This window comes from Oenanthe melanoleuca, chromosome 2, assembly GCF_029582105.1.
Source record: "Oenanthe melanoleuca isolate GR-GAL-2019-014 chromosome 2, OMel1.0, whole genome shotgun sequence".
Classification (NCBI taxonomy): Eukaryota; Metazoa; Chordata; class Aves; order Passeriformes; family Muscicapidae; genus Oenanthe; species Oenanthe melanoleuca.
In genome coordinates, this window is record NC_079335.1 from 21,091,709 (window position 1) to 21,107,917 (window position 16,209).

At 38.5% G+C, this 16,209-nt stretch overlaps 1 protein-coding gene across 3 annotated transcripts in view; it reads left to right on the plus strand.

The window, feature by feature from the left end:
- RNF19A (ring finger protein 19A, RBR E3 ubiquitin protein ligase) overlaps positions 1 to 16,209 on the plus strand; it is a 56,724-nt gene that overhangs the window by 20,913 nt on the left and 19,602 nt on the right. For all 3 annotated transcript variants that reach the window (XM_056484751.1, XM_056484752.1, XM_056484750.1), the window contains one exon: positions 14,630 to 15,380. In XM_056484751.1, coding sequence (XP_056340726.1) covers positions 14,764 to 15,380 — 617 coding nt within the window. In that variant the 5' untranslated portion in view covers positions 14,630 to 14,763. The remainder of the gene's footprint in view (positions 1 to 14,629; positions 15,381 to 16,209) is intronic.

The window sequence follows — 16,209 nt, forward strand, 5'->3', positions numbered from 1 at the left end:
TTGAATCCTTTCAAATGTGCCTTGGCCTTTCAGTTTCCTTAAGTTCATCACACGACTCTCACAGTTGTACCACTGTGGTAACTGCAAGGTGACAACAGATTTGTTCTTCAGAGGAGGGTTCTTTAACAATGCTGGCTAAAACTGCAGCAGAGTACTGCTGCAGTTGCACACAACTTGAAGAGAGTGAGGAATAATTTATGTTCTTTCATACAGTATTTGATAATTTTCTGTTCCTGGAATTATTTGAGGATGAGTGGTGAACAGTGGGATTGCAAATCAGAAAGGTCAGAGATAAGGACAGAAAGTGAATTCTTACAAATACCTTTGTTCATAATCCTAAAAGATGTGAGCATGAAAGAAGTGAGTGAAGGAACTGCTAAAAGAACTTCAGAATTAATTTCTGAATAGCTTTTCTGTTATAGTTTGTTTTTTTTTTTAGTGCAGTGTTGAGTAGTCATTTAGAAAATTGAATAAGCTCCCCTTACTGAAAACAGATGATATGCCAGAAATGTTACAGAAACTGCATTTTTTTAGAATAGAATTTATTTACTCTTTTCAGTCATAGACTTTGAAGCTTCTAATTAACTCCTAAATCATTAAAGGTCCTGTTTTATCAACTTACTTATGCTAAAATGATCTGATTAAAATGTCTCACTTGTAGACAACTAGAACTCTTTTTACATTTTATATGCCTTATTTCTCAGGTAAAGTCACTGAAAAAGTTAATCCAACAGTGGAAACAGATGTGCAACCAGCATTTTTGTAGAGAACTTTCATTCTGCAGTAACAGTGATTGTGCTTGTTTTATTCTCTGTTCTGGCACTGGTACAGTGTATGATTCATTTTTGTCTCATGCTAGCTTTAGCAAGGAAACCACACACGCATTGCAATGTAACAAGGCCAGAGAAGTACATTTCAGACTAAATATGAAACAATCATCAAGAATGTTTATTCATTCTGCATTATAAAGCAGACTTGCAGAAAAAAAAACCAAACTCTTGCACAGATGTGTTTCATGTTTGCTGTGGGCACTTCTATTGCTGCCTGAAGAATGGAGCTCGTGGCAACACTCCATTCTGAAATGCTAAATACTTTCAGAGTTTGTTTATTCTGGCTGTTTGTTCCTTCCCACCCACTCTGAGAAAGCATACCACACTTTTAAAATTTAAAGAAAGATTTGGGTTCAGACTAGAGCTTAAGAGTTACACCTGTCTAGTAATCCTTACAATTGAGGGAAGAAAGCTGTGATATGCAGATTTTCTACAGAGCAGCTGGCATCATATCCAGGTATTTTGTACTGATCTGGTCTTGCTGTGAGATAGCAAATACAAATACAGGTTTGTCCAGATCACAGTGCATTGAGTTGGAATGGGATAATAAGCTACAGTTAACTCAGCAGTGTTTAATAATGTCACCAGGTTATCTAGAGACAGTTGTGGCCCTTTATGAATATGAAACTTGAAGCACTTTGTGTTTGGTTTTCGTTTAAATGTCAGCATCATCTCTGGTTTGTCTGGTGTCTCTGTCATATGCTCAGTTTTCTCCCCAAGATGATTTTCATTAACAGACTCATGTCAGGAGCTGTGAAAGCTAAATGTCATTGTCTTTGAGTGTTCAATGCAGGTTTATAAAATCTGTTTCAGAATGCTGTCGTTTGTGAGGGTTCTTCTGTTTCACCTGGTACTTGCTGGATGTCAGGTAGAAGCTCTGGCTGAAGTGGGGAGCCTTTTATTATAAATGTATGGGGTAGCTGGGAGTAAGGCATGAAGATGGTTGCAGGATCATTTTGCTTACAGACTTGAGTGTGAGGATCTGTGACATGATCCGTCACACTTGTGAATATGCCTTCCTGTTTTTGTGTAACTTGCTGAGAGTGAATGATGCGTTTCTGAGTTAAAATTCAGAATGTTACTGGTGTTGAACTGGTGCAAAGGTGAGCCCTGGTCACTGAAGAAAAAAAAAAAAAAAAGAGTGAATGGGGAGATCTGAGTTATTTTTAGATATCTTATTAGTATTATTGTTTATGCCCCAGGCAGCCAGTGTGAGGTATTCTGCCACCACCACGGACCAGTGTCTGCAGGCAATTTCAGCAATCCACAGAGTGTACAGACTGTTAGCTTTGGCTCTGGTTTCTGCTTCTAGAATAATTGAAATGTTTCTTATTCGAGGCATCCGGTTTGTTTTCAGAAGGTGGAAGAGGCGGCAGATGCTGTGCCGTCTGCCCTCGGTGTGGCCCGAACGGACAGTGTGTGTCCAGGTGTGCCCTCGGTGTGCCCGGTGTGCCCTCGGTCCGTCTGCCCTCGGTGTGCCCGGTGCCCCGCCGGGCCGGGAGCGCTCCCCGGGGCCGGGCTGCGCCCCTGCCCTGCCCTCCGGCTCTGCGGCCGCCGCTGACCTCTCCTGCCCTTCCTGCCGCTGCTTTGTTCCCTTCCTGCCGCTGCTCGACACAGGGAATTTACCTGAAGCCTGCAAAGCGAGCCAGTCACATGGACAGACTGTGCCAGATACAGCTGTAATCTCGGGCTGAAAAATTGAATTTGTCCTCCCCCTCTTCCTGCTCTTTTGCATTCGTTTTCCATTGAGGAATGCAAGCTCAGAGTTGCACAGCACAATGGAGACTTAATGTAACTATTTCTAAAGCGTCTGCTGGCAGCGATACTCTGACGTCAGGAGTCAGGGTGAGGTTTTGCTTTGCGCACATTCCGCGGCTCTGCTCTGCAATAATGGCATGCTGGAATGGAAACACTGGTGGGGGCTGTCACTGCCAGGTGTCCTTGGAGCCTGCAACTCGCTGCATGTTTTTTGTGGGTAGAAAATGTGCTTGATAAACTATGTTTTGTCCCGTTTGTTTATTACAGGCATTTCAGAATATTCTGTAAATATTTGTGCCTGACATTATTGGCTGGCAGGATATTGCTATTAGCTCTTTAAACTGTGGTTACAGTAAGAGTTCTTTGCTGGTGTTTCAAGTGAAGATATTTTTTAGAGGCAAACTAAATGTATTGCTCAAGGACTTTTCCCACCCGGTGTTAACACCAGGTTTAGATAAGCAAAAAGAAAATAAATCAGTAATCGTTTACTACAATTTGAAATTCTTAATGGTTAACTTGCAAGTAGAAAGAAAGCAAGGATTCAGAGACACTGAATTTATAAGCCACTAGAGAAACTGGTATTTTAGATTTAAGATGAACAGATATGTAACTTCTGTTATTGCTGATGAAACAAATATCTATGACTTGAAAATAAATATGAAAGCCTGTGTGTTATATTCAGTTTAAGGTCTTGTTTCATCTAAAATTTATCTGGATGCAGATAGCTCAGGAAAGCTATATTTAAGGCCATGAGAGCAGAACCGTGGATGCCACTCTGACGGAATTCAGTCAAGCTGTAGGGTTGCAGCTGATTTTAAAAATAATCAAGAAGCTTTTGTATTTGCAAATTGTTTGTTCTGCTTTTTAAAGGAAAAAATCATTTCAACACTTGAGGGCTAGATTTCAGGTTTAGGCTAACAGGTACTCATGACTAGAGGAAACATCTGTACTCATTCATCTTATCAAATCTGATGTTTCTGTGGTCTAGGACACTTTAAAATCTGACTTAAGATGTTGGGGTTTTTTAAAAGATTTACTAAAAAGGGTACAGTTGAAGGCCTATTATCAGTGTTATGATTTAAAAACCACAAAGTATGGTTTTACCTCAGAACCTGAAATAATACAGGCTTGTTTGGAGACTACCATTAGGATGTGTTTAGCTGTTCTAAATAATGGAGAGAATAAGCACAGTAGCTTTTCTAGGAATTGCATTATGCTTGCTTCGTATTTTCTACCTGCAATTGTTGGAAATAGATGATGTGTCACAGTCTGTTGCACAAAGGGGCCCAACTAATGCTGTTTCTATAATCATGTAGAAAGAGCTGTTTAAGATGATGCTTTGGGGGAAAAAAAACCATCCAGCACAGAAAGGATATGTGAGTTTGAATGTGAGGGGTGAGTGGAGGGGAAAAAGCTTGGCAATGCCTCCTCAAAAGCATGAGGGCAAGGAGCTGTATTTCAGAAGTACTTACTGCGGTTGTGAGGCCTGGCAATACACCTGGAGGTGTAATCCACTAATTTAAAAGTCACAGAATAAGTGGAATAGTGCACATATTGACACACACTTACTTGGGTCACTAAGCACTAAGAATTGCATCCTCAGCTGGCAGAGGAACATCACCATAGATCATTGGCAGGTATTTTTTTTACTTTGTATTCTTTTGGTATATATGTGAAACATAGCAGGAAACCTTTGAGTATTTATTTTTTAAAATTTGGTGTGAAGCTTTCTGGCCATCCAGAATGTGGCAGCACTGCCAGGGTCTGGTCAGCACTTTGTGACCCAGTGTGTCACCTGACACGAGGCCTCTGGCTAATGCGGTGGCTTGCAGGGGATTCACAAGCTCCCCTGTGTTGATTCATGCTTGGACACCATCAACAAGGCAATAAAACCTAAGAAAGTTTCACAAGATGAAGTCTTTAAAGCCATGAGTGGGTGTGTTTGCAATGACTTTTTTACCTGTTTTATGCAGCAGTTGTTTTGCCTAGAGAAACTGTGCTTACTACTCAGTCTGTGTTGATGTCAGTGAAAAATGTTTGGAAAAACTCTCATCAACCTGGCTAAACCCTGCTATGTGCTGACATAGCATATTTTTTGGCATAGTATGGTGGTGTTGTAGGTGGGATAATTGTGCTGGCATAATAACTCATCCTGTTGACGTGTATTTCCAGCATAGGTACACCATCAGATGTACTTTAAATGACTGGCATTCCGCTTTTTTTGCTTTGTGCTTTTTAACTAGTGTTTACACTATTTACAGTGCTAGTGCAGTCTGCCTGTAAGTGCTGCTGGATCATTCCCCACCTCTTTTGCTGAATGGGCTCTATCTTTTCAACATGATGTTTTTTATTTATTTATTTTCAGCAGGACTAGAATAATCTTTTCCATTAATTCTTTCTTTCAACGACACATCAGTAAGATTTAAATTTTCACCAAGTGTATTCATACGCAAAGATCTGTGGCTAGTCCGTTTGTCTTTGCCTTCCTTTTCTAATGTTCTCCATTCATTTTACATTAAGTTCAGCTGTGAGATAAGTTTCATGGTACTCCTGCCATTTCCTGACGCCAATGGCTTTTCTGGAGGCAGTGAGTTTCCTGCCTGGAAGTTACAGGCAGTGTTTCTGGCAGGATGGAGTATTTTTGTTTCCCTGGCTAGACCTTTCCCTGTCTTTGTTTTTGTCTCTTTTTCTCTCAGTTGTTCTCTCTCTCTCTATTTTTTTTTTTTTTTTTTAATCTTGGGCTGTAATTGATATTGCAGTAGTGAGTTTAGAACTATCATTTTAAAAAACTGATTAGGTGATATGAAATATATCCATGCAGGATTTTTCAGTTAACATACTTGACAGAATAAATTAATAGGTCAGGCTGCAGGAGAATTGAATGTGTTTTGCTAGATTTTGACCTAATCTTACCTCTTGAGTGAACAGGAGCAGTTGGTTAGGCTGGTGCAACTTTGTACCTGACCTGAGGGCAGTTTCAGAAGTTGTGGCATTAGCCATAACAGAGTTCAGAAAACTCTGTCATAGTTTCTGTCTGTATCTTTGACTTGCTGCTGCTAGAATAGGCGGGCATGGATTATTCACTCAGTCATCATCCAAGCTTTTCTGAAAGTTATATATTGAATTATATTTACCAAAATTATTAGTTCTCTATAAAGAGATATCAAAGGAGACCAATGCAGGGCAATTGTTCAGTTCTCAAGGGCTTGAGATACTGGCAAAGTGAGTTACTGTGAGTTGTCACAGTGACTTTCAGAAACCAAGTGACTTTTGGTGACCAAGTTCTTATCCCATGGTAAGGTCTCATTAGTCAGCCTAACCTGATGTTGCTGGAAGAATTTAAAACTCTTGCTAACTTTTTAGTAACTCTAACTCCCTTTCAATTAGTTTGCTATAAAAGCTTTATGCAAGCTATGTCGGTAAATATGGAGTTTTTTAAAATGTTAATATGGCACCAAATGTTTCAAAAAGTAATCCATTAATAGCTTCCAGCATTTCTTAGTTAGAGGCAAAGCTATTTCAAGATCAGTGGGTGGGGGGATATTGGTATTTGTGGATTGTTTTTCTGTATTTTTTCTTTGTCTCTCCTGCCTCCAAAATAGAGTTTGATTATGCCAGAGATAAAACAGAGCTGGAAGATGCTGCCAGTCAGACAGTCAATAATATCTTTCCTCTGCACAAGACAGAAGCTCTGGTTCTTGCTGAATTTAAAAATCATTAGGAGCCAGGAACTGCAATCTGTAACCTCTTACATGTCCCTCAAGCTGCTGTCTCTGGTATGGTGTTCAAATTCTATGTGCTCTCTCTGGAAGTCCTGCTCATGGTTCCAGATCCGGAGCCTTATATCTTGGTACACTTTATTTTTATTTTTTTTATAGTGGGGCAAACTCGTAAGGCTACTTGAAAACAAAAGCTTGTCTGAATTCAGTATGTAGCCATTACTGTTCGACCAGGCAGAATTACAGACCTGAAATTAAATCTGCTTATTCTGGAAATCTGTTGGTACTGGTTATTTTCATTTTGGAACAATTTTCTGTAGGAATGATCTCAGCATTCAGGAGTGTTGCAATGTTTTCCACTTGCAGGATTGGTGACACTGAAGGAAACAAAAACTGTCTTTTGTTATTTCACTGGTGTATGTCTTTACTCTGATTATTTTGCAATGTATAGTGTAGAATAAAAAGCAACTACAGGAATGAAAGTATTAATACAGTTAGATTAAATCTTTTTGATACATAGCAGAGGCAGCTTGTGCAGTTTTTAAATCCCTTAGTGTTGCTTTCACTTTCCAGACCACTAGCTAGTTAAATATTTTAGAACATTACTTAAATATCTATATATAGATACGGATACATAAAAATAAATCTCTCCACAATATTCAGGAGTGAAAATACATGCCCATCATTGCACTAAGAGAATACATTCCAGTTACCTCTGCAAGAAAAGCATTGTCCTAGTGTGAGGACTTTAATGATTAAAAGATTAAAATAGTTAAACGTTTTTTGTTTTGCTTCCTTCTTGGTTTTGTTGTGGGTTTTTTTTTCCCCTTTAGTGTTTCCAAGACTTTGGTTTCCTCTTGGCAGTGTTTGGTGTACATTTGTTTGCAGAAGGCACTACAGAGCACAGGAGAAGCTTTTGACACGCAAGCGAGTGTATAGTTGAACTAAGATTGCTCTGCTGAGTTAGATAAGGGAAAATTGCAAATAGTCTTATTTGCAACAGACACAGGCCTGCAGATACACAAATAGAAAGCATCTCTCCACTGAGTTCTTAGCTTTGGTCGACCACTGGACACAATACACCCAGATTTAATGCTGCTGGTTTGGAAAATTAATGTTTTTAGATTTTAAGGAATTCTTTCCCTTTTGCCACCATAGCGAGGGAGGCATTATGAGTATATTCTCTTCTTTACAGGCATTATCTGCAAGAGAAACAGTTTTGCCAATCATTTGCTCAGAAACTTTCAGAATGAGTTGAGCAGCTTGCTAGACTTCCTTTCCTAATAGCAGCTGTCATGGACACATGATACAGGATGTATTGCTCATACATTTCTAAGGAAGAAGCATAACTTTTTTTTTTTTTTTTTAATAAGCTGTTGAAGATTTTTCTAGCTGTCAGGATTGGTTTGTCATGTGCTACATACCATTGTGAATTTTAAAACAGAACACTGTATATCAGTTCACTTTTGACAGTTCTGTAGGCTTCTCTGTATTTTAAATTCTGTCAATTTTCAGATTTTCATGCCCAGTCAGTCTTTCTCTCTCAGTCCTTGAGCCCAAGTGGGTTCATAGTCAGTCTGTTTGTGTCATTGTTTTACAAACAATATTGCTTTGTTCTGTAAGTGAAAATAGAATTTCCAGATAATTGACACAGGACCTTAAGGAAAAAGAAAGCGCAGTCAGAGCAAACTGAGACATGGTAACAATGCAGTAGAGATAATTTAATCTCTGCCTCACAAATGCTTTTCTCTTAATTCTTGTATAATAGTATCCATGAATATAAGGGTTTTCTAATAAATTGAATCATAGAATTGTGTGGGCTGAAAGGGACATTAAAGATAATCTTTTTCCAGCCCCCCTGCCCTGCATGGACAGGGATACCACCCACTAGATGAGGCTGATCAGGGTCCTGTCCAACCTGGCCTGGAGCACTTGCAGGAGTGGGGCATCCATGGCTTCTCTGGGCAACCTGTGCCAGTGCCTCAGTATGCTCTGAGTAAAGAATTTCTTCCTAACATCTAACCTAAATCTACCCATAAAAAGGCAGGAGAGACTAATTATTAGAAGACTTTCCCTAAAGTAAACTAACTGCATTGTAGGAACTTCCCTATGTTAAAACAGCTCCTGTTGCTCCTGAAAGACCCCTTGTTCCTCATTTGGCACTGGTCTAATGGTCTACACGTGCCAAACTGGCTTATTCCAGAGGGTTTGACTTCCTCTCAAATTGGGGATAAGGGCCCTACCCTGTTCTGCTTACTGTGCAGATATGGGCACATCCCAGATCTTGTCAGCACTTTCACTGAGCCCACTGTGAGCTCCAGTGTGAAATTAGTGAGTGAATGCTTGGTATGGTACTTGCTGGGAACTCTGCTCCCAGTCTTTTGGATTTACATAAATTAAAGAAGTGATATTGTTTCACTGCAGCTGTTTTTCTGTCATGTAAAGATATGTGAAGTTGAAGTCTTGACATAGCAGATTTCTGAAGGTTTTGAAAAACTTGAGTTAGTTGTGGATTTGAAAATTCTGCTTTTGGAATAATGGCCTCTGCAGCTGTCAATAGTCCATTATAAGCATAAAGAAATGAGATGTAATTAATTAAATGATCAAGTGATTTTCACTCTGGAAAGGATATACTACTAGTAGAAGCAATCCAGTAACTTTTGTAATAAATGTTCTTCATGCTTTAAGAAAAACATTCGCACATGTGGCTCTTAGACTAAAGCAGGATAAAAAGTAAAAGATACTTTCCTGCAAAAGTGTCTGTAAGGTAAGACTTACTTCCATAACATGTAGATTACCCATTGGTGCCCTTTTCCGAAGGAAAAAAGTCATAATGAAGTAAAATTTATGTGAGTATATACTTAAAGTAGTTTTACACAGTTCAGTTTAAGTGAATTATTTAAGAGGCTTTGGTGACTTTTTTTTGCATCCTGTACATCTTACTGTAAGAAATCACTGCAAGTATTTAATAAGTATCTGTATGTCTGAGTTTGTGTTAAAAGCTTGAGAAATCTTCTGATACAAATTTGTTAATTTTCATTTGTAGAATTAACTGTTCAGTTTAATCCAAATACTGTCAACCCTTTATTTTACCTCTTATTAGAAATCAAAGTTAGAAGGCAGTCAAAAATGCCACATAAATTAAGTTGAAGTGTCTTTACAGTCTTTGAAACTACATGGAAAATGTTGCTATTCTTGATCTTAGATTATGAAGGGAAATATACTGAAGGAGTCATAAAGGTATTCTGCTAATTGTTGCAGTTAAGCATTTCACCTGCACAATATGCATTTGCCTAACATAATATGCTGCATTATGTTACTATTAAAGGATTTTATTTTTCATCTTAGTGCATATAAAGGTTCTGCCAGTACCTTTGTGGTTTCAACATAATTTCCATCTGTTTTCTTCCAAGTTGCAAAGTGTTGGTTCTGCTTGTACTAAATCATCTGTAATAAAACCAAGTAACAGTCCTAACATGCCCTGACACCATGTGCATTGACATGACTATGGTGAGATGTTTTTAATGGCACAGAGTGTTGCAGAAGCACATAGATGTCAAAATTCAAATGCCAGATGTATACTTGAACCTGAGGCATGTGTAAAGGAAGTAGGGGTATATTCTTTTAGAAATCCTCAGGCAAAAGCATTTGTATTTTTCCCCCCAGTTTTAAAAACTGCTGTGGAATGATCTGACATTTAAAGAATGGCCATTGAAATGAGGTACTTGTTTCCCATTTCAAAATTCATTTAGTAGCTTTGGCATAATTTTTGACATTTTATTCCACTGTGTTTATAGTTCTTAGGCCGTGCATTAAATGAAAAGGAAAAATTCGTTGCCTCTTTTAGATGATTAGAGATACATTTCTGTTAAGAGCATCACAGCTTAGAAATTTTAGGGTGCTGTGTGATTGACAGGAGATGCTCATTGGAAGAAGAAAGCAGAAATTACCTGAGATGGTGGTTGAAATTCAAGCTCTGAAGGTTTTTTGAATTTTCTTACAGCTCTCTTTAAGATGGATGAGTGCATTTCAGAAAGCAGCTAGAGAGTATAGATGTTGGGAATTGCAGATGTCAGAAAGGAAGCTATTAAGAGTCAGTTTTAATCAAGGAGTAGCTTTCTGTATGCTAACAGAGTTGGCACTTGTTTAAATCGTTGGAGGAGCAAATGCCTAGGATGAGGAGAGTTTGTTTGGAACAGAAGTTCCAGATTTGCATTTAATTACACAAGGGAATATTTAAGGTGTTTTAGTGAGGATGTAGTTATATCTATGTTTATGGTGGGTTTTCTCCTTTCCTACATTGATGTTTCAGCCTGCCTTTGTTTTGCAAATGTGTGTAAAGCTGTTTGTCCTGATGGCAGACTGATTTTTTTTCCCCTGTACACCAGATTGAGTATGTAATGGAAGAGCGGGCAGCATGCTGAGCATGTGCCTCTGATGTGTTTGGAGGAAATTAGGAGCATGAGGGAGCTAATCTCCCCCAGCAGCTGGCTTGTGGAGGTAGGCGTTTGTCACTCTTTTCTTGCAAAATCAGCAGGGTTATTCTCAGCTGCACTTTAGGGCATTTTCAAAGTGTTTTGAAATTGATGAGAAAAGCAAAGATTGTGCCATGGAGAGCCATATTAGAAGATATAGCCAATAGTTTAGGCAGGGTTGCAGAAGGAACAGATACCAGCTTAATACTGAGCTTTAGGTGTGTTGCAACTGTAAATGTCGTTTATACATCTTCAGATGACAAGGTGTGTTTGTGCTGTGGCAACTGGTGTTTTGTGGTGAGTCTGTGGCACGAGCAGAATGCAAAGCACGGCTGGAATTCGGATTTGTGGTAGAGCTTTGGGCATGGCGGGAAGCCAGAAATACGTTTTTTCTCTCGTCGGTAAGTGCTTTTGAGGAAATGTTGAGAACAGTGGTGAACTTCAAAGTTTTAGGATTTGCACTCTGTTTTTCCTGTCCATTTGCTGTGCCCATATTAGTTTCTTATGAGTGTTGACAGAGTTTATACTGGTCAGTGAGAGTAATGTAAACTTGCAATGTATGTTGCCTCAAAATCTGATTGTTTTTATTACCATGTTTGTGTGTCTCAGCTCATTTCAAGCAGCTGGATTTCAGAGCTTCAGTTTGCACACAGCATATCCCCTTCATGTGGACTCGTTGTTACTGGAATAATATGGGCATTCTCTTCTCTGGCTGTACAGGATCAAGTATTTTTTACTTCATTTTGTCAGCAGAAACATGCAGATACTGTCTTGGGTTGGGCAACATGAGAACTGGCCAGTGCTCCAGATTGCACTAGTAAAGCTTTTATGGTTTTGTACAGCTCCAGTCATTATTAGCACTTTAACATTTTTCTTCATTTTTTCCTCTAATCATCTGCTGAATCTTTTCACTTCAGCAAAATCATCTTGAAACGTTGCTAGAATGTCAGCCCAGAATTACTATATAAAGGCTTTAAAAACTAGTTTTATGAGTTTAAATCTAAAAAGCGTAAGTGACGATTGTCTGAAATAACTGGCAACTTACATTTTCAAAAATCCTATCAAAGTTTAACTATTTTCCTTAGAAGAGCAATCTGCTATTTTAGAGAGACTGCTTATCAGATCCTATTATGCAGAGAGAACTATGGGATGTACTGGTCTCTTTTTTTAAAGCATGGGAGAATCTTTTGTTTATTTAAAAAAGAAAAAAAGTACAACTGGTTCATCACCAGAACTGCTATTTCTTGATTTTGTACATCTGTTGGAACTGGCAGAAATGCTGTAATAACACATTCTTTCCTCTCCAGAGAAAGGGAGGAGGGGAAGGCTTGTAGTCATAGACTTGGCTGTGTTACTGTGTTTACTTCCTACCTTTTTCTGTTTTATTTTTAAAAACAAAAACACAGCTTCCCCCACCAAAACAAGCAACAACAGACCTTTTGCCTGAAATTAATGCTTTGCTTGCTGCTCATTTTGTTCATTTGTTCATTAACTCTCCTGATTTAGGAGATTTGACACTTGCCACTGTCCTGGTAGTATCTGTGTGAATATACTAATGTTAGTAATTATCCTATTATAAAAATGCTTTTAAAGTTATTCTTGCACTTCTGTATTGTCAACAATGGACTGTATCTGTGGTATCTTTCAGACATGGTCTACCAGTTTTGTCTATCTATGATATAACATAATACCAAGATCCTGGAGGGGAGGATGTCTTCTTCTGTCAAAATTATGGAAGTTTTTTTCAGTTTCACCTTTTTTATTTTTTTAATAAAAAATAGGGAATTTTTAAAATAAAAACAGGAAATGTTTTGGTTCATTTAATGAGAAACAGTGGATGCAAAATTATTAAATTTTTGGGAACAGAAGCAGGTAAAGCATCCAAGATAGTGGTTTTGGTGAGGTTTTTTTGTTTTTTGGTTTTTGGTTTTTTTTTTTTTTTTTTTTTTTTTTTACTAAAAATGTTCCCTTAGGAGGGAAGGAAGAGTATGTTATGTTCTTGAAGCATTTAGACTCTTTATTTTAGACTCTGAGAATAAGCTAAGATTTTTTTTAATATGTTCACAGTGGTAAGATTTTCCTTTATTAGGAACAAAAAGAAGAAAGAAAAAAGCAGTAATTCAGCATTTGAAAAACAGAATATGGTAACTTTTTAATTCTTAAAAAACTCTAGGGGCACAAAATATAAGACCTCTTTTTATCAAAACTAGAAGATGTACATGTTTATTGGTTGGGGGTTTTTTTCCTTTTTTTCTCTTGTCATTAATTTTTACACTTGAAGAAGTGTATTCTTGTGGAGTACTGCCATACTGGGTGAATACTGTCCAAACTGATGGTGTTGTCTTGGCTGCCTGGTAGTGCATGGGTAACAGCTCCCTGTGGTGGTGTGCAGGGGCCCAGCAGTGGGACTGCTGCATGCACTGCTCTGGTGCCATGGACAGCCTGTGCCTATTTCTGTGCTTCCCCTTTGGAGAGGGATTCCTGTTTCCGCTGCTGCTCAGTCCCCTGACACTTCCCAAGCAGCCCAGTGATCCCCTTCCGGAGACTACAGCACGTGTTTGGATTTGTGCCAGTCTCTAAGGGCGTGCAGACTGCTTAGCTCTTGCAAACACAGGCAGTAATCTCTACATGCCTTTGTTTCTACCTTTGGACTTAGTTTTAGTATCCAGTTTCTGATTTTATCTTTTGGTAAGGTCATAGAAACCTATTCTCCTTTCTGGGGGGCCAGTTGAGGAACACTGAGGAAAGAAAGGGTGCTGGCAGTAGTTTTCCATGCAGATTTGCAACACTGGTGTCACATAAAAAGTGCCTTCTCATTTTTCTGATAAAGGCGCAGTTCACCAAAAGTTAAAAAAAATTCCTCTTTTACAGTCAAACTTCCAAGAAGTGGGAATAGTTGCATGTTTGGGGAGAACTAAGTGGTTTTGATTGGAGACGATCTGCTGCTTTTTCCAGAGGAAAATAGGAAGTTCTTTCTCTTCTCACTGCACAGTCACTTAAGCAGCAGAGAACAGAAGGAAATCCTTGGTGTCTTCTTGTACATAGGTAATAACTGAAGCTTGATATGTGATGGGAATCTGGTTTGGAGTTTTTTTTGGTTTTTTTTTTTTTTTTTTTTGGCTTACAAAAATACATCTGATAAAAAATTCAAATGTTGTCACCTTAACTGCAGTCTTTGCCATGCCCTTCAACTTCTATATAATCAGTGTTGGCTGTCACTCACTCTGCAGCTCTGCTCCCTGAAATATTCAGATGCCTTATACTATAAATATGCATACTTCTCTGAGAACCCTCAGATTTTGAGAATATCTTGAGTTGTTTAGCTACAGTGATTTAATTTCTACTGTCAGTCTGAATGGTTCAGAAAACACTGAGAAATCTTTCTTTTAATTAACTGTATTGGATTTTACTTGACCTTATCACATGTGCAGAAAATGTAAAGTAGAGAAAACAGAAAAGTTTCCAATGTTCTAAGCCTGTTGCTAAGCTTTATAGAAGAACTTGCATATTTACTTAGTTGTCACCTTGAGTTTTGGTAGTTTCTACACAGGCATAGATACATGCGCATACCCTACTTCCCTTGGGGGAGCAGAGCAGTGCAGGGGCTGTTCTTTGCACTGATTAAGTGTAACAAAGACAGTCCTTGACCAGAAGGAAATTCCAGGCTTGTTAAGATAAGAAGGATGTAAAGGCTAGAAAAAGCTGACAGAAAGAGGTATTGGGTGAAGATGGTGAGGAAAAAATGGTAGTAATAGGAATAACAGATCACTAGAGTGCTGTGACCTTTCAGAACCAATAGTGAGAGTTGTGATTCTAATCTGCTTTTTTTTCATCTCTCCTAATACAGGGAATTCTTCTGAAGAATTTGCTGGAAGCAGATATATGTGAATTTTCTGCATGAGGACTCTCAAACTGGATTACATTACAGTATGCCTGTATCCTCTGCCTCTATTTGATCCTTAAAAATGATTAGGATTGCATATGAAATTTAACCCCTTTCTGATGAGTGACCTAGACATGAGTTTACATCGGCAAATGGGCTCGGATCGGGACCTCCAGTCTTCTGCCTCCTCTGTGAGCTTGCCATCAGTTAAAAAAGCACCAAAGAAGAGAAGAATTTCATTGGGCTCACTTTTTCGGAGAAAAAAAGACACAAAACGCAAGTCTAGGGATTTAAATGGAGGTGTTGATGGAATTGCAAGCATTGAAAGTATTCATTCAGAAATGTGTACAGACAAGAACTCTATTTTCTCCACGTGTACCTCTTCTGATAACGGAACAACCTCTAGCAGCAAACCAAGTGGAGACTTCATGGAATGCCCCTTGTGCCTTCTGCGGCACTCCAAGGACAGGTTCCCGGAGATAATGACTTGTCACCATAGATCTTGTGTGGATTGCTTGCGTCAGTATCTCCGGATAGAAATCTCTGAGAGCAGAGTTAATATTAGCTGCCCAGAATGCTCAGAACGCTTTAATCCTCATGATATTCGTTTGATATTAAATGATGACATCTTGATGGAAAAATATGAAGAGTTTATGCTTAGGCGGTGGCTGGTTGCGGATCCTGATTGTAGGTGGTGCCCAGCTCCAGATTGTGGGTATGTATTTTTCCTATATTTGCAAAAAAGTGACAGTGTAAATACATAATTTGCATAGAATTATGATTTTTGAAAAGTTACTTGCTTTACTTAGGGTATTCTTACAGTTGTACAAGTAGGTAGCAGGCAGAATTCTCTTTAATTAAAAAAAAGACAAGAAATCAAAACGAATGATAATGAAAACAAGAATAAGAACTACCCCAAGTCACAACCCTCTTCCAAAATAAAATGCTTTCTTGAATAGGTTTTTCTTTTTTTTCTGCTCAGAGGGGATTTTAGCAATGTCAAGCAACTTGTATTGGTTGATGACTGCCATTTATTTACAGCAAGCAAAAGAAATTTGGATGTTGCACTGCCAAGGCAATAGTACAGAGCTCAAACTAAAGAGAATTGAAAATTTGGTGACTGTAATTTAACTTAATTTGTTAAAGAAGAGTGGGTGATTTGGCTTTTTAACTGTGACACATTATTTAAGCTTTTCTTTGAATTAAAAGGCCTCTCCTGCTTCACATATCTTCCATCTTGGGGCTGGTTGAGACAGCACTTGTTGCCTGTCAGCAGGATTCTGATGTAAGATAATCAGCTTGTTCCTGCTTATTATCTGGGGAACATAATGTTTTAATTTTGCTTTAATACTTTAAACAGTTCTGAAACCATGCTGAATTCTAAGTAGGCTGAATACTACTGAGCAGTAGCTCATCATGCTTTGTGCTGCTGGTGTCTCATAATGCCATTTTTCAGCAAGCTGCTTTTTTAGAGATTATGTTATCATACTGCTTAAAGAATACAGACATGACTACAATCCAGATGTGCAGTGCACACTAAAAAT